The sequence below is a fragment of the Pocillopora damicornis genome, chromosome 7 (genome assembly GCF_964200805.1).
Source record: "Pocillopora damicornis chromosome 7, jaPocDami1.2, whole genome shotgun sequence".
NCBI lineage: Eukaryota > Metazoa > Cnidaria > Anthozoa > Scleractinia > Pocilloporidae > Pocillopora > Pocillopora damicornis.
The window spans coordinates 22,576,706-22,600,130 of record NC_142676.1 but is presented as its reverse complement, the minus strand read 5'-3'; the positions used below and the strand labels follow the sequence as shown (position 1 = coordinate 22,600,130).

The 23,425-nt window shown below is 36.4% G+C and overlaps 2 protein-coding genes across 2 annotated transcripts in view; one reads left to right on the top strand and one right to left on the bottom strand.

Moving 5' to 3' along the window:
• Positions 1–23,425, bottom strand: part of LOC149043156 (uncharacterized) — a 98,932-nt gene that overhangs the window by 48,704 nt on the left and 26,803 nt on the right. The gene's annotated exons all lie outside the window — the stretch shown is intronic.
• Positions 5,681–9,127, top strand: LOC149043158 (uncharacterized). The gene is made up of 3 exons (XM_089211936.1): positions 5,681–5,816; positions 7,315–7,413; positions 8,844–9,127. The coding sequence occupies exons 2-3, from the start codon at positions 7,320–7,322 to the stop codon at positions 9,125–9,127; spliced, it is 378 nt and encodes a 125-aa protein (XP_089068062.1). The 5' UTR covers positions 5,681–5,816; positions 7,315–7,319.

Below are 23,425 nucleotides of genomic sequence, written 5' to 3'. Positions count from 1 at the left end.
AATGTGTAGTGATACTGCACATTTTGGTGTGTAGTGATACTACAAACCAAAAAGTTTAATAAGTTATTTATTATCTTACTGCTTTTTTTCTGCCACGTCTTTCTGCTCATTTCTCCTAAGGGGGGGAAAGCAAAGCGAATAGAGAAGTGTAACGCGCGCAGCCAACCCGTTAAACAGGTTTTTACACAGTACAAAATAATCAACTGTCCAAATAACCGTACAATATCGCAGGATATTTGTACTCTATTCGCGCGTTATTTGTACCCTACTTTGTGCTGTTGGATAATAATGAAGGCTCACTCGCATGCTGTCTTTTGTCTGATATCAGTCATCAAGGACATTGAGTGTTAGGTGAAGATATAGCGGTATAGGATAACAATAACAGCAGAAGGACACACAAACATTCAGACAGAGAGACAGACATTGAGACAGTTGGTCAGAAAGACAGACATTCAGATAAAGAGAAAATAAATGACTGTCTGGTGGTCATAAAGTCGGTCAGATAGAGAGCTAAGCAGTCTGCCGTTAAGGCAGACAGACAAACAGTTACACAGTAAATAAAAGGTAAACGCAGGGTTTTCAATGAAAGCCGGTTGTCCTCGGCCTACCCCTGCCTTAATCAGACCTCTCACCGCTCTTGTGTTTGAGTTTCGCTCTACGCCCCCTTTTCCGGGCTCAGCCGCCTATTCAGGCACCGTCGGCAACCGCTTATGGCAAAGGTTATTGAAACCCATGTGAGTGTCCAGCCTAAGAACGCAAGACGGTATTCCGGAATAACGCTCTGACCCAGACCCTTTTAATAAGACCTCGAGGTCACCGCCTATATCTATACAAACACTTTAATCAGTTTTGATTGCTTAGATTGCTTATATCATGAAAGAGTCTCTGATGCAGTTAACAAATAGTCGCATTTAGTAAAGCTCGATACAGGCAGGACCAGGTTTAAACTCGTCCTGTTCCATGAAACCAAAGCACCCTGTGCTCACAATATCCTTTTTCGGTTTGTAATGTTTAAAGTCAAGGAATATTGTGGAAATATCTTTAAGAAAAATCTTTAAGAGCCGATGCGAACTCGAGGTAAAAACAACCAAACTGCCTAAAGCGCGGGAAAACGTTGCCACTAAGTCGTGATTGGTTTCAGTTTTGCATATGATTGGTTGAGAAAGTGACTCGAGCTTTCTGAACCAATCACAGAACGAAGTAGAGTTAAGCCAATGCAATCCCCGAATACTTTCTACTCTCAACTGAAAACTTCTCTAATGATGATGATAAAAACCCTAATTATGATATGCGATGCAACGAGCTCTTCCAAAAAAGAAAAACTTTCCTATCTAAACACACGGACGTCTACAATTATAGATTTCAACTGCAATTTTTTAAAATAAATCGATCTACTAAATAATTTTTAAATCGAAGTTACATCTAAGATAATTAGGAAGTAAAGAAAGGTGATTTTTCAACACTCAACACCACATAAATTGCCCCTAAAATGTTAGCCTTAATTTGTTTCACTTGCTCTGCACATCAGTTGAATACTCACAAAGGCTTACATTTTTAGACAAGAAACAGACATAAAGCAGTCATGAGAAATACAAATAGTCATTTTGAAAGCTGTCTTTGAACAGAGAAATATGATTTTATGAAGAACTACATTATAACATTTTCTTTTCCTCTATCGGAAAGTCCTTTCTTCTTAAACTAAATAGGCATATATAATCGTTTTCATTTTTTTTCCAATGATGTGAAAAGTGGAAAAAAATGCTTTTTAAAGACAGAGTAGCGCCATAGGTTGGTCTTAAAATTAAACGAAATGTTCTGTCTACTTTTAAATGTTACTAGTTACAGTCAAATGAAGAGCTTGCGCTTTATTTTTTTCTTATAACTAATTAACGTTGAAGTACCAGCCTGTGAGAGGCATAGGATTCGTTTTGTCAATTTCTGTCTTATAATATGTTTCACTTGCTCTGCGCGTCAGTTGAATACTCACAAAGGTCTGCATTTTTAGACAAGAAACAGACATAATGCAGTCATGAGAAATACGATTTAGTCATTTTAAAAGCTGTCTTTAAACAGAGAAATTTCATGTGTATAAAACTCTATGGATGAGTGGAATTTTAATTTTCTAACCCCCACCCCCTGCAGTTACATTTGGTTCAATTGATGCTATAAAAACGCGATTCACCTCTGGGAGACTCTCATCGCGAGTGATTCTGGGAATTTGGGTTTTTCTTGGTGGATCACTGAGTAGGAGGTGAAAGATCTCAGTTAAGTCAAAGAAAAGATTTGCTCAACATGATTAAACCATCGCTCATGCGTGAATTTTCCCACAAGTTTCTCTTCTTTCCATCCGTAATTTTGCTCCATTTACCTGCAGTGTAATACCGTCGCATGTTTTACGTTTACCGTTGCCCTAATGTAGTAAAATGGCCTGATAGAATAATGATGCATAATTTAAATATATATCTACCTAATACCTATCAATCTCTCTCTCTCTCTCTCTCTCTCTCTCTCTCTCTCTCTCTCTCTCTCTATTTAAACGGAGAGCGATCCAAAATGAAAATCTTACAGACTTTGTCAAGTGCCTTGCGACTGAGATACCTGAGCCAATCGAATTCTACTTCGTTTAAAGTAACGAGGTTCATTTATTATAAAGTTAACAGTAAAAATATAGACAATTTAAGTGAAATTCTATGCACACCAGCATCCCTCGGCTCGATCAGCCTGGATTTGCTCATTGAAAATTGACCGGGTTAAAGGAATTCAATCTCAAAGTCAGGTTAAGGCCAGGGTGAGGACGAATATCAGAAGAAAGCTTGTACTGAAATCAATTCGAACCCACAGTTATACCTTCTTCTCACCTACAGTTGAAAATGAACGTATACAATTGTGAATGCAACTGAACAGCTCGAGTTAAACTCATATGACTCTTTCTAAAACTAGGGAAAATATATTTCGAACGGTTCAGACAACAAACTTAAAGGTTGTTAATTTCCTTCAATAACTATAACCTATATTGTGAAACGTCGCATAAATAATCGTGATCGCCGAGGAAGATCTCCATGCTTGCATGACTCTACAATCTAAACGTCATTAAAAGGCGTCTATGTAGTAAATTTTGTCAGATCATGAAACATCCACGGTATCGATAAAATCACAATTAAGGAAGGAAACTTTCCAATTTTGTTTGCGCTATTCGATGCTTGAACTGTATTTCAGTCGCAGCGGCTTCCACTATATCTAGTAATGTTTACTTAGAATCGCTGTCAGTTTGCTGCAGGTAATTTGACCTAAAATTATCTTTGGCTTGTGACGAGTCAAAAAAGAAATAAAACTCACGAAAAGGAAAGAGAAAACAGGACAACATGCAATTTCATGACTTTGAAACACTAGTCCATAAATCTTTTCATGGGCAATAAAAAAACCTTTTTTTTTTCGTCGCGAAGTCACGAATAGCGCCCTCAGTGAGTTAGCGCTGTTAAAACGCTCGTTGATACTTATTTTTTTTCTCCATGTTCTTACTGCTGTCACTGTCATGGTTATGTCACTGTCACTGAGCAGTATACAATCTTTAGGGGAAATTGCAAGTGCCCACAATTTTTAGAAATTTTGGAAACAAGGCCAGACCCGGGAGTTACAGTCCCTACTATTTGCGAGAAGTGGTAACCAGTGCAGATAAGATTTTAGTCTCTACTTTTTAGTGAAGTGCGCGGAAACATAAAAAAAATCGTAGTCCTTCTAAAGGACTCATGAAAGACCTTTCGTCGAACATTCTTCTCTTACGTTACGTCACAGGCGGCCCAAGCTCCAGCTGTGAGATGATCATCTTGCGAAATAAGAGTCATAGCGAAATTATAAGAGTTTGTATGGGAATATTTACGGCCGCTCTTAGGAATAAAAAAATTGAGTCAAATTCTCAATACAAATACCTCACCTTACTTCCAAAGTGCATTGCTTGCTATCTGACCGCTTACTATGTTGAAAAGAACCCATTTTAGCGAGTTATTTATTATCTAGGTTTACTCATAAAAGAAGCACAAGGCTGCACACTCCATTACCGAATGCCCGATTCGAGAAGCGAAACTCCAACCTCAAGATTACTAAGCGGCCACAAACAGTCTCCTTTCATTTTGGGATCTTTCATTATCTCCCCAGCTTCTTTTTACTTCGGCCACTATTAATATTGGATGAGTTTGAACATGAATTATCTAAACCGAAGCAGAAGGCTGAGGCAAATAACACAGACATGAGGTTCGATAATTCATAACAAAATGCGAAAACCGAATTCGCCAATTGTTTTATTATAAACTTTTGAAACAATCTGAAAAAGAAGACACTTCTGTTTGAGTTCGCAAATATTCGAGAACTCGATCGAACATGATTAATGCAGTATGGGTTATCATGTTAACTTCACGCGCTATTGTAAATAGTTGAACGAATGCTCACGACAATTCTATTTTTCATTATAAGTCTAAAGTATAATAATAGCTATTAAGAGCCTCATCTTAAGCCAAAAATGTTCTGTCAATTGGGAGCATAATTATGGTCGGTATCATTTACGTCTTCTAGAACTTTTATATGTCAGTGACGGAGCTCTTCAAATGACATATTTCTTCAGGAATTTCTAAATAAAACCGGTGACTTTCTCATCAAACAATTTCGCTTGAATCCTAAACCTTAATTTTCATCGTAGATTAAACCCGTTTCCTCCATACAGGAACGTATTGTGAGACACCTGTTTTGCTCCAGATTATTAAAGCCATTAAAAACTTCAAATTCCGCTGAAAAGGTTATTTTTAACCCGGATTGATTGCTTCCAGAAATATTTACCCAAGCATCCGCAAATAAATCCAGCGACTTTTCCTTTGCAAGAGTTAGTTAACGCCCCCTACCCCTTTCATGGTATACTGCTCTATACTGTCATTTACATCTGCGTAAATTATGGAAAAAAACAAAAACAAAAAAAAGACACAATCTTGGGTAATTTGAAGGCGTTGATACAAAGGCCAAGGTCTTAGTGTTTCAAGATAATTTTCAACAAACAAAACAAATAAAATTTGAAACTGTCACCTTAAAGTTTAGATAATAGAAAAAAGGTTTACTCAGCTGTTTGATTATTTTCTTCATTCGAACCTCAATATCAAAAATTTACTTTTCTCGGCCGTTGAGTTTGTTGAGATCCTTTCAGAATTCATTTTCGCAATAAGTTAACGAAGTGTCATATTTAGGATTTTTTTCTGGGTCATTTCAAAAAAGGTCGAATATTTGGAATCATTATTCCCAGATAATACATCAATTTTTACGCACGGTTGGGGGCTCTCTATGCAGTAAGAGAACAACTCTGGAAAAATCTAATTATTTTTTCCATTTAGAAGAGCGATTGAAAGTCTTGGCAAGTTAATTTAAACTGCAGAGCGAAGAGGCGCCCAACAGGCAACGGAGGTAAGAAAATCTAAAAGAAATCAATCGTTAAAGCTCTTGTAAAAACCGAATATCATTCTTATTTAGTAACAAAGGAACAACTGTCAGTTTAGTGACAAATAAACTAAACGAAACAAATCACGGAAGATACAAAATTTTCCTAAAAGTTTTTAGAAGTGGAGGCGTGAAACAGATTTAGCTTTGCGCGCTCGTCGAAAGCATTCCTCCCGGAATTTTTCTTTTTCTAATCGGATATGGATACTTCTCATAAGCTCCCTTTTTTTCGTTTCAGAAAATTTGGCCCAAACATTTTTTCCGGTCCCTATTTTCCAAACAGGTGGTTTGGGCGTAAAAGGACAGAGAGTAACAGTAAATTGGTACAAGACGTCATTCTATCGGTAAGAATATGTTTCCTTGTGTCCTTCCTGTCAGATTGATGTTTAACAACCAAAAAATGTCAGCTATAAAACTTTCTGTTCATAAAATAGTTCGAGACGAAGATTGGTTTCGTTGATCCAACGAAACAAATAATGATATAAGCGTAATCAAAATAGTGAAACCTGCGCTTTCGCTTTCTTTAGCACAGTCGGCCCAAACGGTAAAATGTATTCGCATTGTAAAACTTGCTGTAAAACACCTCGAGTTTCTCCATGCACCACGAATAATTGATCGAAAGTTGTTAGAAATACTCGACGAGAGGATTAGATGTTTTCGAAAGGGAATCATTTTTGAAGTGGAACATATCCTCAGATAGGTACGAATTCTTGGAGGAAGCAGCGTTTTCGACAGGAAGCTACCTTAGAATGTACATTGCTTGCCATGTGGCGTCTGCGCTACGGCTTTGTATAACATTACAATCATTCGTCAACTCAGACATTCGTAGGAGAGGCTAGGACGGTCCACAATTAAACCTGCCCTCGCAAAGGGTCATGTGTGCTTTGATAAAAGGAATTCCACACCTGAGAAGTGATAACCATGTTGGCAACAACGTAATACCAGTATTACAGCATGGTATAAGGGGAGAACAAGTGGGGAAGCCGGTAGTAATACTCACGGCCCTTGCCTGAACGTGCATTATGTGCTGAATTTGGAAGAATCGTCAAACACGCAAGCGGAAGACTTGTGACGAACAGAATCCTTTTAAACAGAGTGTGACGTATTTTGCCCTAAAATGTGGCGGAAAGGAACTCCATCCAAATCGAGAACAAAAAAAAAATCACCTCAATATATTTTCACGATATTTCAGTAGTCACCTCTGCCTCTCCCACTGAATGATCGCAAAATAAAACGTCGTGAAGTCGCAAATCAAATGCATTTATGAAATATGACTTTTTGATAAGACAGATGTAATACAGAGCAAAGAAAGAAATTACAAATGGAATTATATTTTTTATCTCCAAATCTTAGCTGTGCTGCGTTAGTGTGCAGCTCTATGAAAACACACCAGCTATGCTTGTAAACCGAGGAATGTTCGGACACCATAGTGGATGTAAAACTCTGGAGTCCCGTGCTTTTTTTTTCTTTCGTTAAGAAAAAAAAAATGAATTGTAAGGTAGCTAGGTAATAATTGGATGTAAATTATCATTTTTCGCTGCTAAATTAAAACTGGCCTTCACGAATTACTAATTAGAGAGCAATATGACGCCCTTCTAAATAGCATTAGAGTGCTTTAGTCAACTTTTGAAACATTGAGAAAAGGTTTTTACTATATTATGGTTTGAGAGATCATACTCGTATGAGAAAAAACCATACAAACAAAAGAGGTAAAAAATCGGCGCACGAATTAAAGATGATTATTTTAAAATTAAAACAAATATTGATATTCTATACGATAGGTGATAAAATCGATTTATCGTTAAATGAATTTCTCTTTTATTTTGTTTTACCCTTTCTCAGAAACTATGGTTGCGGCGGAACCTGTGCTCCTCATGGCACTGTTTTTGGCAATTTATTTAAAAGCATTGAATGGAAATTCCGGTGCCTTAGCTACACAAGGTAGGAAATGACTTTGTTGTTGCTACTTTAACGAAGGGTTTCTTTGGGCCAAATCAGACGGGTTCATTGCTTTAATGTGATCAGTTATTTCGTTTGTGGGGAACGGAAAACTAACTTAAATTTTCCTTGATGTAACATGTTGCTTTGCAACTCGTAACACCAAACTGGTATATAAAAAGTATTAATTAACATAGTAATCAATCAAATCTATCATAGCTTTTTATTCAATATGATTTTTCTTGAACATTTCAACATTGTTTATGTAATTAGCACGCTATGATTTTACCATGGTCATCATCATTACCATCATGATCATCATCATTATCATTTTCTTTTTATCATTTTTACCAAAAAAGTACATGCTGTAATAATGATTATAATATTAATGGGAACAATAATAAATAATAATAATAACAATAATTATAACGGAAAGAAAAATCTTTATTTCAAGGGCTAAAATCTATTTATAATGGAATCTATAATTCTATATTTTTTATATATGTCGATAACAATAAAATTTTAATATATAAATACATTGCTAATATGTTTGCTAAGGAAAAAAAAAAGATTTGTTAAAAAAGCTGTTGACTTTGATTGAAATAAGTAAGATTTATCTAGGCTAAAATACATCAATAACGAATAAAAGGCAGATATTGAGAAATGTAAAAATTGGCGATAAAAATACCGAAGAGATGGCTCCTTCAATGACGTTAATACCAATGTGATTGTTCTTCGTGTCACGCTGAACTTTGATAATGTTCCTGGAGCCTCTTCAACAGACGAGAGCAGATCGAAAAAGCGCAAACGAAACTTGGTCTCTTACCCAGGAGGTGGCTGTGGAATATTGCTCTTCTTTCTTTGAGGCAATGCGCCCTGCCAATCTACAGTGAAACCCAGGGCATTATTTCCCCACCCCACCCGTTGTCGTAAAAACCAGCGGGGTAAATGTTCCCCGTTCCCCATCAAGTATTCTTCCAGAACACTGGCGCTTTTTCTCGTTCTCATGTATCCGATAGACCTGTTGGGGTTCCATGTTCCGGTACGAGTCGGCACTAGGGTGACAAACCCTCACATCAAATAATAATAACAATTATAATACTATTACTAATAATAGTATTATTATTACAATTTTTACATTTCTAAATATTAGCCCTTAATTATTTATTGCTATATTTTAGCCTAGATAAATCTTACCTTTTTCAATCAAAGTCCACAGACTTTTAAATATATTTAAGGTTTTTTTTCCTAAGAAAACATATTAGTAACGTATATATATTTAAAATTCTATTGTTATCGACATATGTAAAAAATATAGAATTATAGATTCCATTGTAAATAGATTTAAGCACTTGAAATAAGAATATTTCTTTGCATTATTAAAAAAAAATACAGACAATTATAATGATGTACTGATACTACTATTTCTTTAGAATGTGGCGTTTTGGTAAACAGCACATTGAAAAGTCCGGGATATCCATTTACCTATCCAGCAGATATGGATTGTGAATACTCTGTTCCTATTCCACTCGGAGGGCCAATGGGAATATATTTCGTTGACTTTGATGTGGAGTTTCACCCATCATGCAGGCAAGATAGTCCTCTCTGCCACGAATTAAACATATTTCATTGTAGGCAGCCGGTCCAAGAGTTCTGTGTCCGCTATTATGTTTTCGTGCTAGTTTTGCAAAATGAGCTTGATAAAAAATTCAAGTAAAGGTAGATGATGTAGCTGAAGCAAACTTTACAGCACTCATCCAAAAAATACAAGGAAAACTTAGTTCAAACCTTCGTATCATTAGACAAGAAAGTCGTCAGTAATCTCTGTTGCTTTTCTCTATATTAGAAACAAGAAGCTTCATCCTTAGCTGTGCCTCGTGGTTTCAAATTAGCTTAAGGACTTTTAACGTCGTTTCAACTATCAGTGGAGCTTTAAGATTGCACCTTATTCTTTCAGTTTATCTTTGCTGAAGAGTAATTATCGTTGAGTAAACTCAATCAAGGATAATATGTGTTTCTGTGAAGAAAATCTTCGATTAATATTTTCTTCATTATAGTTATGACTTTGTGAAGATTGCTAATGATCAGAACTATACCTTTGGTGAATACTGCGGTCGGAGGACTGGACAGACAGTTACAGTTTATGGAAACTTCGCCTTTATAACATTCCATTCAGACCCCTTAGTCGAAAAAAGAGGATTCTTCTTTCACTTCAAAACGGTTTCCCCTGGTTTGTATAGTTATTAGGATGGAAATCTTTCAAAATGTTTAATGAAGTGGTGACAGTGTGATGTTATCTAAAAAGAGGGAAACAAAATAACTATGTAACTGAAATGGTTTTTTTTATCAGTGGCATTAATGAACCTCTCACGGGTGATGGCAATTATTTCCTATGGGTATTCACATGATTTCGAGAACAATTTAGAAAGAAATCAGCATGAGTAAGTTTTTTAAAAGCTAACCAAATTGCACGAGCCCTGATTTATCCCAATTTGCACAAGATAAAATCGTGTGATTACTTTTTAATAATAATATATATGCGAAAAGTTGACTTAGTTTTCATTGGTGTGGCCATTTACCTTTGTACTGTTTTCAGAGTCGTGGAGGTCCTCCCGCAAGAGTCAGCTTCAAGCTTTTAAACTTTCTGTTAGGAATAATTGAGTATTTGCGATCTTTCACAGTTAGAATTCGCTTTACAAGAAGGCTATCACTCGTATTTTAATCTCTGTCTTTCGTACTAACTGTAGCGTAAACTCCGATATAACTTTGTTCAGGGCCTCCAGTTCTTACCTTTTAAAAATTTTTGCCCTTTTTGGGAGCCGAAGACTTACCGACATTTAACCAGTTGTTTGCACTTCGCTGGAAGTGTTTGATTTTTATTAAAGACGTCGTTACTTCCCCCCTAACCTGTGCGCCATTTTGTTTTTATGTGCTTTCGCAACTTTCCTACCAATCAATTTTATTTCAACTTTATTGGATAAATTGACGTGTCTTTAATCAATAAACAACCTGAATTTCTTTCCATGAATGTTATCATAAAACAAATCCGGAGAAATGTCGTGTATTACCAACTTAGTCTAACTACTATTTTGCATTTAATTTTTTTATGTAACTTTTCTTTAGCCCCACCCAAAATATCCCTGCCAGCGGTTGTGGAATCTCTCCCAGGTTACAGAGTGAAAATTCCAGTGACTGGAACTCCCCCGATATACACAGCAATAATAAGAAACTCTACCGTGTTGGTAAACACTACCTATATCGCAGGCTTTCAGTTCTATAATGAGTCAAATTGCACCTCTGTTGCCTTTAACAACTATGGATATGATACGAGAGAGTTCTCTGTGATTCTTAAAGGTAGGGAAATTTCATAAATCTGAGAATATGACGCATCTGAGTTAAATAAGGTTCTGAAAATTCTACCCCTACAATCGAACCTGTATTAGCCCCTTCACTGCAACAAGGACGTACTGAGTACGGCCTGTATTATATTACTCGTATGCTATAAGGACGTACTCAGTACGCCCTTAATCATAATGCTTGTATAAATACTTCCGCAAGTTGTACAAACAATCAAACCGCAAACAACTGAACCCACGGGGAATGGCGTGGTGACCGCTAAATTCAGGTTGGCGCATAATACAGCCACAGATAAGGGGTTTTAAAAATAGATAAATATTACTACTATTTTTGTAGATAAAACGATCTTCGTATTAATGAATACTACTTAAACAGTAGTAAAAATAAGGCCTGAAAAAAAAATTCAGGCCCGTACGAGATTTTGATCCCATGACCTTTGCGATACCGGTGCAGTGCTCCACCAACTGAGTGAAAATAAGGCCAGAAAGATGGCGCTTTCATATTCATTTCTTCATCCGCAGTTCACATGATTTTCATATTTTCACAGTCCTATCTATTATTGCTACCGCCATTACTACAACTGCTACTTATTTTCCTCTACACTTAGATTCAACTTCATAACGTTTTTCTCTTTACTTGATGTCAATGATGTTATTAACTGAAGTTTATTGATCTGGGGACTTCATTTAATCAATTTTGCATGTTTTCCTTTCTCTGACTTTCTTTTGTTTCAGATTGTGGACGTGCCTGTTCTCCGAGTTTAGAAAGCATCAGAAATGAACTCTTCTGCGAGAAGGTGACAGGAACACAACTTAAGATGTGTCTTTCGCCGTTGACGGAAACATTGTAAGAGGCTGTGAAAATAAGGCACAAACAAGCTTTCTAGTGCTAAGTTGAGTTCTGATTGACAACGCGCTAATGTTCAGGGCACTTACACACTGACATGAACCTACAATAGACAGAACTTTTTAAAATTAGACTCATTATGGACTAGACTAATAATTATCAGTGCTTTGTATTGAGGACATGTTTGAGTTCGAGAGCTGTCTTTTTTTCATTTCAAAACTTTAGGTTGTTTAAGATAGACAAAAGGTAAAGTTTGAAAAAAATATATCTGTGTGGGGTTTTTTTTCAGATAAATAACCGTAAAAAATTAATTCTTAGGAAGGTTGAGTAAACTACAACACAAAATTTGAATTGATAAGTTGATGTTTTCACAGGATTCTGAGGAATAGTTATATAGACTTTTTATCTGATGGATTGTTTGACGACTTGATCAACCTGGAATACCCGTGAGTTAACACGAGTTCTAGGTTCTAGGTTTTAAGATCGAATGAACTTGAGGTTTTCTGTAAGAGTCAAGAGATCAGCCTGAAATTATTGGGAGAACGTACGTCATAAATTGGCGTAAATTCTCGCTTTTTAGTTTATTTAAAGCACACATGTTTGCTCAAAAATAAATATAGCGATAATCAATACTATCCGACCGTCATCTCAGTGGTTTTTCTTTTATCATTATTAATACTAATTTAGGTATTTCCAAGGTCATTCCGTAATTTGCATTGCACATGCTTACCTCCCTAGCTCAGATTATAATGACAACTATAAGGCTAAAACTTAATAATGGTGAGGATAAGTTTACTTACTGATGTCAAATTTCGATTTTTGTCCTATTTAAAGCAGTCATTTTTTATAGAACCCAAGAATGTAGATGATCAGTAGCATCCGGCCGTCATCTTGGTGGCTTTTTATTTTAATGGATATTCTTTTTGTGGCGTAATTTGTGCCCTTATAAGGTCATTTCGCATTTTTACATTGCACATACCTACTATGCAACTAGCGTGCACATTAACAAAATGGCGGCTTTTCCTGTAATGTCGGACTTTTCCAGAAAAGTAAATCATCCTTTTTACTTGCAAACAGGCGAGGTTGCCGAAAATGTGGAAAAACATTAACAATTATTTTCCTAAAATTATAGGAATTATATGTCTATCTATAAAGAACTGCTGCTCCTTGACTAACTCTAAATCTCCCTTTTTATGCGTCAAAACTATTTCTTGTCATATGATAGAAAAAACCAATAGGTTAAGTTTGAAAAACAGAAAATGATCAGTGCAGGTTCGTTTTCGGAGGAATAAACAACCTTAAAAAAAATCAACTCATAGAAAATTCAAATAGATCAACTGTTAAATAAAATATCTATTAAGAGCTCATAATTAACAAAAGTAAAGGTTAAGTTCATTTAATGACGTCAAATTTTACTAAAAATTAAAGCAGTCATTTTTAATCGAACCCAAGAGTAATGATGATCAATGGCATTCGGCCATCATCTAAACAATATTTTGGAAAACCTTTATTAGCAAGTAGTCAAATGTTATTGTCCTAAAATTATAAGAATTAAATGGCTATCTATAAGAACTGCTGCTCCTTAACAAGCTCTAAAGCTGTCTTTTTATATCTTAAAACTGTATCTTGACATAGGATATGAAAAACCCAGGTTTGTTTTCAGAGTAATAACCAACCTTAAAAACATTAACTCATAGGAAATTTGAATAGATCAAAAATTAAATAAAATAAACTTAACGAGTCGATGTTTTTACAGGCTACTGGAAGCTAATAATTTACCGCTTTTACCTGAGGGATTGTTTAACAACTTGAGCAACCTGGCATGGCTGTGAGTTAACACATGTTTGTCTAGGTTTTCTAATAAATTAAGAGGCTTTCTCTATAAGAGCCAAGGATCAGCCCAACTGAGATTATAGCGACAACACTGGAGCTTAAACTTGTGGAATAAAATTAGTTTAATGAGTTAATGTTTTTACAGGCTACTGGAGGCTAATAAGTTAACGTTTTTACCCGAGGGATTGTTTGACAACGTGATCAACCTGCAAAGGCTGTGAGTTAACTCAAGTTTGTCTGGGTTTTCTGATAAATTAGGAGGCTTTCTCTGTAACAGCCAAGGATCAGCCTAGCTGAAATTTATAGTGACAACTCTAGGGCTCAAATTTGTTAAACAACAATTAATTTAATGAGGCGATGTTTTTACAGGGAACTGACTTCTAATAATTTACCGCTTTTACCTGAGGGATTGTTTGACAACTTGACCGACCTGAACTGGCTGTGAGTTAACACATGTTTGTCTAGGTTTTCTGATAAATTAAGAGGCTTTCTCTGTAAGAGCCAAGGATCAGCCTAGGTGAAGTTTATAGTGACAACTCTAGGGCTCAAATTTGTTGAACAAAAATAATTTAATGAGTCGATGTTTTTACAGGCAACTGACTACTAATAATTTACCGCTTTTACCTGAGGGATTGTTTGACAACTTGACCAACCTGGCAGAGCTGTGAGTTAACACATGTTTGTCTAGGTTTTCTAATAAATTAAGAGGCTCTCGCTGTAAGAGCCAAGGATCAGCCTAACTGAAACTATAGTGACAACACTGGGGCTCAAACTTGTGGAATAAAATTACTTTAATGAGTTGATGTTTTTACAGGCAACTGGAGGCTAATAATTTAACATTTTTACCCAAGGGATTGTTTAAAACTTGATCAACCTGCAAAGGCTGTGAGTTAACTCAAGTTTGTCTGGGTTTTCTGATAAATTAGGAGGCTTTCTCTGTAACAGGTAATTTAGTGTTAACAACTGGGTTGAAAACGTAAATTAGCCACCGTAAAGAGTAAAAAAGCTGACGTTTCGAGCGTTAGCCCTTCGTCAGAGCGATTCGCTAATCGCTCTGACGAAGGGCTAACGCTCGAAACGTCAGCTTTTTTACTCTTTACGGTGGCTAATTTACGTTTTCAACCCAGTTGTTAACACTAAATTACCTTCTATACTCTCCCACCGATGCAGCACCACAGTTTCTTTAGAAACTTACCCCTACAACAATTAATTTAATGAGGCGATGTTTTTACAGGGAACTGACTTCTAATAATTTACCGCTTTTACCTGAGGGATTGTTTGACAACTTGACCGACCTGAACTGGCTGTGAGTTAACACATGTTTGTCTAGGTTTTCTGATAAATTAAGAGGCTTTCTCTGTAAGAGCCAAGGATCAGCCTAGGTGAAGTTTATAGTGACAACTCTGGGGCTCAAATTTGTTGAACAAAAATAATTTAATGAGTCGATGTTTTTACAGGGAACTGACTTCTAATAATTTACCGCTTTTACCTGAGGGATTGTTTGACAACTTGACCAACCTGAAATGGCTGTGAGTTAACACATGTTTGTCTAGGTTTTCTAATAAATTAAGAGGCTCTCTCTGTAAGAGCTAAGGATCAGCCTAACTGAGATTATAGTGACAACACTGGGGCTTGGACTTGTGGAATAAAATTACTTTAATGAGTTGATGTTTTAACAGGCTACTCGAGGCTAATAATTTAACATTTTTACCCGAGGGATTGTTTGACAACTTGATCAACCTGAAAGGGTTGTGAGTTAACACAAGTTTGTCGAGGTTTTCTAATAAATTGTGTGGCTTTCTCTGTGAAAGCCATAAATCAGCGTAGCTGAGATTATAGTGACAACTCTAAAGCTCAGATTTGTTGGACAAAATTAATTTAATGAGTCAATTTTCTTACAGGAGAGTTATGGCTAATAATTTAAGGTTTTTACCCGTGGGATTGTTTGACAACGTGATCAAGCTGGAATGGCTGTCAGTTAACACAAGTTTGTCTAGGTTTTCTGATAAATTAAGAGGCTTTCTCTCTAAGAGCCAAGGATCAGCCTAACTGAAGTTTATAGTGACAACTCTAAGGGTGAAATTTGTTGAACAAAAATAATTAAATGAGTCGATGTTTTTACAGGAAACTGATTACTAATAGTTTACCGCTTTTACCTGAGGGATTGTTTGACAACTTGACCAACCTGGCAGGGCTGTGAGTTAACACATGTTTGTCTAGGTTTTCTAATAAATTAAGAGGCTCTCTCTGTAAGAGCCAAGGAGCAGCCTAACTGAGATTATAGTGAAAACACTGGGGCTCAAACTTGTGGAATAAAATTACTTTAATGAGTTGATGATTTTGCAGGCTACTGGAGGCTAATAATTTTGCGTTTTTACCCGAGGGATTGTTTGACAACGTGATCAACCTGGAAGCTGCGAGTTAACACCAGTTTGTCTGGGTTTTCTGATAAATTAGGAGGTTTTTATTGTAAGATCCAAGGATCAGCCTAGCTAAAATTTACAGTGACAACTCTAGGGCTCAAATTTGTTGAACAATAATTAATTTAATGAGTCGATGTTTTTACAGGGAACTGACTACTTATAATTTACCGCTTTTACCTGAGGGATTGTTAGACAGCTTAACCAACCTAGAATGGCTGTGAGTTAACACATGTTTGTCTAGGTTTTCTAATAAATTAAGAGGCTCTCTCTGTAAGAGCCAAGGAGCAGCCTAACTGAGATTATAGTGACAACACTGGGGCTCAAACTTGTGGAATAAAATTACTTTAATGAGTTGATGTTTTTGCAGGCTACTGGAGGCTAATAATTTAACGTTTTTACCCGCGGGATTGTTTGACAACGTGATCAACCTGGAAGCTGCGAGTTAACACCAGTTTGTCTGGGTTTTCTGATAAATTAGGAGGTTTTCATTGTAAGAGCCAAGGATCAGCCTAGCTGAAATTTACAGTGACAACTCTAGGGCTCAAATTTGTTGAACAATAATTAATTTAATGAGTCGATGTTTTTACAGGCAACTGACTACTAATAATTTGCCGCTTTTACCTGAGGGATTGTTAGACAGCTTGACCAACCTGGAATGGCTGTGAGTTAACACATGTTTGTCTAGGTTTCTAATAAATTAAGAGGCTTTCTCTGTAAGAGCCAAGGATCAGCCTAACTGAGATTATAGTGACAACACTGGGGCTCAAACTTGTGGAATAAAATTACTTTAATGAGTTGATGTTTTTGCAGGCTACTGGAGGCTAATAATTTAACGTTTTTACCCGAGGGATTGTTTGACAACGTGATCAACCTGGAATGGCTGTGAGTTAACACATGTTTGTCTAGGTTTCTAATAAATTAAGAGGCTCTCTCTGTAAGAGCTAAGGATCAGCCTAACTGAGATTATAGTGACAACACTGGGGCTTGGACTTGTGGAATAAAATTACTTTAATGAGTTAATGTTTTTTACAGGCAACTCGAGGCTAATAATTTAACATTTTTACCCGAGGGATTGTTTGACAACTTGATCAACCTGAAAGGGTTGTGAGTTAACACAAGTTTGTCGAGGTTTTCTAATAAATTGTGTGGCTTTCTCTGTGAAAGCCATAAATCAGCGTAGCTGAGATTATAGTGACAACTCTGAAGCTCAGATTTGTTGGACAAAATTAATTTAATGAGTCAAATTTCTTACAGGAGAGTTATGGCTAATAATTTAAGGTTTTTTCCCGTGGGATTGTTTGACAACGTGATCAAGCTGGAATGGCTGTCAGTTAACACAAGTTTGTCTAGGTTTTCTGATAAATTAAGAGGCTTTCTCTCTAAGAGCCAAGGATCAGCCTAACTGAAGTTTATAGTGACAACTCTAAGGGTGAAATTTGTTGAACAAAAATAATTAAATGAGTCGATGTTTTTACAGGAAACTGATTACTAATAGTTTACCGCTTTTACCTGAGGGATTGTTTGACAACTTGACCAACCTGGCAGGGCTGTGAGTTAACACATGTTTGTCTAGGTTTTCTAATAAATTAAGAGGCTCTCTCTGTAAGAGCCAAGGAGCAGCCTAACTGAGATTATAGTGAAAACACTGGGGCTCAAACTTGTGGAATAAAATTACTTTAATGAGTTGATGATTTTGCAGGCTACTGGAGGCTAATAATTTAACGTTTTTACCCGAGGGATTGTTTGACAACGTGATCAACCTGGAAGCTGCGAGTTAACACAAGTTTGTCTGGGTTTTCTGATAAATTAGGAGGTTTTCATTGAAAGAGCCAAGGATCAGCCTAGCTGAAATTTACAGTGACAACTCTAGGGCTCAAATTTGTTGAACAATAATTAATTTAATGAGTCGATGTTTTTACAGGCAACTGACTACTAATAATTTACCGCTTTTACCTGAGGGATTGTTTGACAACTTGACCAACCTGGCAGAGCTGTGAGTTAACACATGTTTGTCTAGGTTTTCTAATAAATTAAGAGGCTCTCTCTGTAAGAGCCAAGGATCAGCCTAACTGAGATTATAGTGACAACACTGGGGCTCAAACTTGTGGAATAAAATTACTTTAATGAGTTGATGTTTTTACAGGCTACTGGAGGCTAATAATTTAACGTTTTTACCCGTGGGATTGTTTGACAACTTGATCAACTTGGAAACGCTGTGAGTTAACACAAGTTTGTCTAGGTTTTCTGATAAATTAGGTGACTTTCTCTGTAACAGCCAAGGATCAGCCTAGCGGAAATTTATAGTGACAACTCTAGGGCTCAAATTTGTTGAACAACAATTAATTTAATGAGTCGATGTTTTTACAGGGAACTGACTACTAATAATTTACCGCTTTTACCTGAGGGATTGTTTGACAACTTGACCAACCTGAACTGGCTGTGAGTTAACACATGTTTGTCTCGGTTTTCTAATAAATTAAGAGGCTCTCTCTGTAAGAGCCAAGGATCAGCCGAACTGAGATTATAATGACAACACTGGGGCTCAAACTTGTGGAATAAAATTACTTTAATGAGTTGATGTTTTTACAGGCTACTGGAGGCTAATAATTTAACGTTTTTACCCGTGGGATTGTTTGACAACTTGATCAACTTGGAAACGCTGTGAGTTAACTCAAGTTTGTCTAGGTTTTCTGATAAATTAGGTGGCTTTCTCTGTAACAGCCAAGGATCAGCGTAGCGGAAATTTATAGTGACAACTCTAGGGCTCAAATTTGTTGAACAACAATTATTTAATGAGTCGATGTTTTTACAGGGAACTGACTACTAATAATTTACCGCTTTTACCTGAGGGATTGTTTGACAACTTGACCAACCTGAACTGGCTGTGAGTTAACACATGTTTGTCTAGGTTTTCTAATAAATTAAGAGGCTTTTATTGTAAGAGCCAAGGATCCGCTTAGCTGAAATTTATAGTAACAACTCTAGGGCTCAAATTTGTTGAACAAAAATTACTTTAATGAGTCGATGTTTTTACAGGCAACTGACTACTAATAATTTACAGCTTTTACCTGAGGGATTGTTTGACAACTTGACCAACCTGAACTGGCTGTGAGTTAACACCTGTTTGTCTAGGTTTTCTAATAAATTAAGAGGCTCTCTCTGTAAGAGCCAAGGATCAGCCTTACTGAGTTTAAGTAATCAGGGAACTGATTACTAATGATTTAAGATTTTTACCCGTGGGATTGTTTGACAACGTGATCAACCTGGAATGGCTGTGAGTTAACACATGTTTGTCTAGGTTTTCCAATAAATTAAGAGGCTCTCTCTGTAAGAGCCAAGGATCAGCCTTACTGAGATTATAGTGAAAACAATGGGGCTCAAACTTGTGGAATAAAACTGCTTTAATGAGTTGATGTTTTTGCAGGCTACTGGAGGCTACTAATGTAACGTTTTTACTCGAGGGATTGTTTGACAACTTGATCAACTTGGAAACGCTGTGAGTTAACACAAGTTTGTCTAGGTTTTCTGATAAATTAGGTGGCTTTCTCTGTAGGAGCCAAGGATGAGCCTAGCTGAAAGTTATAGTGACAACTCTAGGGCTCAAATTTGTTGAACAAAAATAATTTAATGAGTCAATTTTCTTACAGGAGACTTATGGCTAATAATTTAAGGGTTTTACCCGTGGGATTGTTTGAAAACTTGACCAACCTGGAATGGCTGTGAGTTAACACAAGTTGGTCTAGGTTTTCTGATAAATTAGGAGGCTTTCATTGTAAGAGCCAAGGATCAGCCTACCTGAAATTTATAGTGACAACTCTAGGGCTCAAATTTGTTGAAGAATAATTAATTTAATGAGTCGATGTTTTTACAGGCAACTGACTACTAATAATTTACCGCTTTTACCTGAGGGATTGTTTGACAACTTGACCAACCTGGCAGGGCTGTGAGTTAACACAAGTTTGTCTGGGTTTTCTGATAAATTAAGAGGCTTTCTCTGTAACAGCCAAGGATCAGCCTTACTGAGATTATAGTGAAAACAATGGGGCTCAAACTTGTGGAATAAAACTGCTTTAATGAGTTGATGTTTTTGCAGGCTACTGGAGGCTAATAATGTAACGTTTTTACTCGAGGGATTGTTTGACAACTTGATCAACTTGGAAACGCTGTGAGTTAACACAAGTTTGTCTAGGTTTTCTGATAAATTAGGTGGCTCTCTCTGTAGGAGCCAAGGATGAGCCTAGCTGAAAGTTATAGTGACAACTCTAGGGCTCAAATTTGTTGAACAAAAATAATTTAATGAGTCAATTTTCTTACAGGAGACTTATGGCTAATAATTTAAGGGTTTTACCCGTGGGATTGTTTGAAAACTTGACCAACCTGAAATGGCTGTGAGTTAACACAAGTTGGTCTGGGTTTTCTGATAAATTAGGAGGCTTTCATTGAAAGAGCCAAGGATCAGCCTACCTGAAATTTATAGTGACAACTCTAGGGCTCAAATTTGTTGAACAATAATTAATTTAATGAGTCGATGTTTTTACAGGCAACTGACTACTAATAATTTACCGCTTTTACCTGAGGGATTGTTTGACAACTTGACCAACCTGAACTGGCTGTGAGTTAACACATGTTTGTCTAGGTTTTCTAATAAATTAAGAGGCTCTCTCTGTAAGAGCCAAGGATCAGCCTAACTGAGATTATAGTGACAACACTGGGGCTCAAACTTGTGGAATAAAATTAGTTTAATGAGTTGATGTTTTTACAGGCTACTGGAGGCTAATAATTTAACGTTTTTACCCGTGGGATTGTTTGACAACTTGATCAACTTGGAAACGCTGTGAGTTAACTCAAGTTTGTCTAGGTTTCTAATAAATTAAGAGGCTCTCTCTGTAAGAGCCAAGGATCAGCCTAACTGAGATTATAGTGACAACACTGGGGCTCAAACTTGTAGAATAACATTACTTTAATGAGTTGATGTTTTTGCACATGTTTGTCTAGGTTTTCTAATAAATTAAGAGGCTCTCTCTGTAAGAGCCAAGGATCAGCCTAACTGAGATTATAGTGACAACACTGGGGCTCAAACTTGTGGAATAAAATTACTTTAATGAGTTGATGTTTTTGCAGGCTACTGGAGGCTAATAATGGAACCTTTTTTACTCGAGGGATTGTTTGACAACGTGATCAACCTGGAAAGGCTGCGAGTTAACACAAGTTTGTCTAGGTTTTGTGATAAATTAGGAGGCTTTCATTGTAAGAGCCAAGGATCCGCCTAGCTGAAATTTATAGTAACAACTCTAGGGCTCAAATTTGTTAAACAAAAATTAATTTAATGAGTCGATTTTTTTACAGGCAACTGATTACTAATAATTTACCGCTTTTACCTGAGAGATTGTTTGAAAACTTGACCAGCCTGAAATTGCTGTGAGTTAACACATGTTTGTCTAGGTTTTCTAATAAATTAAGAGGCTCTCTCTGTAAGAGCCAAGGATCAGCTTAACTGAGATTATAGTGATAACACTGGTGCTTGGACTTGTGGAATAAAATTACTTTAATGAGTTGATGTTTTTACAGGCTACTCGAGGCTAATAATTTAACATTTTTACCCGAGGGATTGTTTGACAACGTGATCAGCCTGAAAGGGTTGTGAGTTAAAACAAGTTTGTCGAGGTTTTCTAATAAATTGTGAGGTTTTCTCTGTGAAAGCCATAAATCAGCGTAGCTGAGATTATAGTGACAACTCTAAAGCTCAAATTTGTTGGACAAAATTAATTTAATGAGTCAATTTTCTTACAGGAGACTTATGGCTAATAATTTAAGGTTTTTACCCGTGGGATTGTTTGACAACGTGATCAACCTGGAAGCTGCGAGTTAACACAAGTTTGTCTGGGTTTTCTGATAAATTAGGAGGTTTTCATTGTAAGAGCCAAGGATCAGCCTAGCTGAAATTTACAGTGACAACTCTAGGGCTCAAATTTGTTGAACAATAATTAATTTAATGAGTCGATGTTTTTACAGGCAACTGACTACTAATAATTTACCGCTTTTACCTGAGGGATTGTTTGACAACTTGACCAACCTGGCAGAGCTGTGAGTTAACACAAGTTTGTCTAGGTTTTCTGATAAATTAAGAGGCTTTCTCTGTAAGAGCCAAGGATCAGCCTAACTGAGATTATAGTGACAACACTGGTGCTTGGACTTGTGGAATAAAATTACTTTAATGAGTTTTATGTTTTTACAGGCTACTGGAGGCTAATAATTTAACGTTTTTACCCGAGGGATTGTTTGACAACGTGATCAACCTGGAATGGCTGTGAGTTAACACAAGTTTGTCTGGGTTTTCTGATAAATTAAGAGGCTTTCTCTGTAACAGCCGAGGATCAGCCTAGCTGAGATTATAGTGGCAACTCTTGGGCTAAAACTCGTTGAACAAAATTACTTTAGCGAGTGGATGTTTTTATCAGCCTGAAGTTAGTGGGAGAACGCAATGGCTCAAAATTAACGATAGTGAGGATAAGTTTATGTACTGACGTCAAAGTTTGCTTAATGTTTTAATTAAAGCAGTCATTTTTAATCGAACCCAAGAATAATGATGAGCGATAGCATCTGGTCGTCATCTTGGTGGCTTTTTATTTTAATTGTAATTCTCTTTGTGGGGTGATCTGCGCCCTTTGTAAGATCATTTGGCAATTTTACACTGCACATACTTACTGTGCAACTAGCGTGCACATTTAAAAAATGGCGGCTTCTCCTGTATAGTCACTTTTTTCAGAAAAGCAAATCCTCCTTTTTAGTTGCAAACAGGCGCGGTGACCGAATTTTTTTTTTTTTTTTGGATTGAAGGAAATACCCCTTTTTCGATTGAAAACCAAAAAATGATAAGTGCAGGTTGTTTTTCAGAGGAATAAGTAACCATAGAAAAAAAATCAAAACAAATTAAAATAAATCAGTTGTTATATTAAATTACTTTAAATCATAAGAATTATATGGCTATCTATAAAGAACTTCTGCTCCTTCATAAGCTCCAAAACTCCTTTTTTATGTGTCAAAGCTTTTTCTTGTTATTTGATCAAAAAAACCAATAGGTTGAGTTTGAAAAACAAAAAATGATCGGTGCAAGTTGTTTTTCAGAGCAATAGGAAACCGTAAAACGTATAAAAACGAAACGTATAAAAAAATGATAAGAAATTAAAACAAATCAATTGTTCAATAAAATATCTTTAAAGAGTCGATGTTTTTACAGGAAACTGAAGACCAAAGCTGTAGCCTTTTTACCTAAGGGATTGTTTGACAACTTGACTGACCTGCAATACCTGTAAGCAATTCGAGTTTATCCAGCTTATTTAGACCCCGTATGTTTGTTCGATTTATGTGAATGGCGCCCTCTGACATTTTGCATACAAGGATAGTCTTGTTCACGATTAGATGTTCCCAATAAAGTGATGAAATGATATAGCATGAATGATTATTGTTTTTGTGGTGTAATTACATTGCAACTTAACGTTGTCATACGAGAAAATAAAAGCAAGAACGACAACAACAGCGAAAAAAACAATAGGAAG

Coding starts and splice junctions, on each gene's coding strand:
- LOC149043158 (XM_089211936.1), top strand. CDS start 7,320: ATGGTTGCGGCGGAACCTGTGCTCCTCATGGCACTGTTTTTGGCAATT. Junction 7,414..8,843: donor CGGTGCCTTAGCTACACAAG/GTAGGAAATGAC, acceptor CTATTTCTTTAG/AATGTGGCGTTTTGGTAAAC.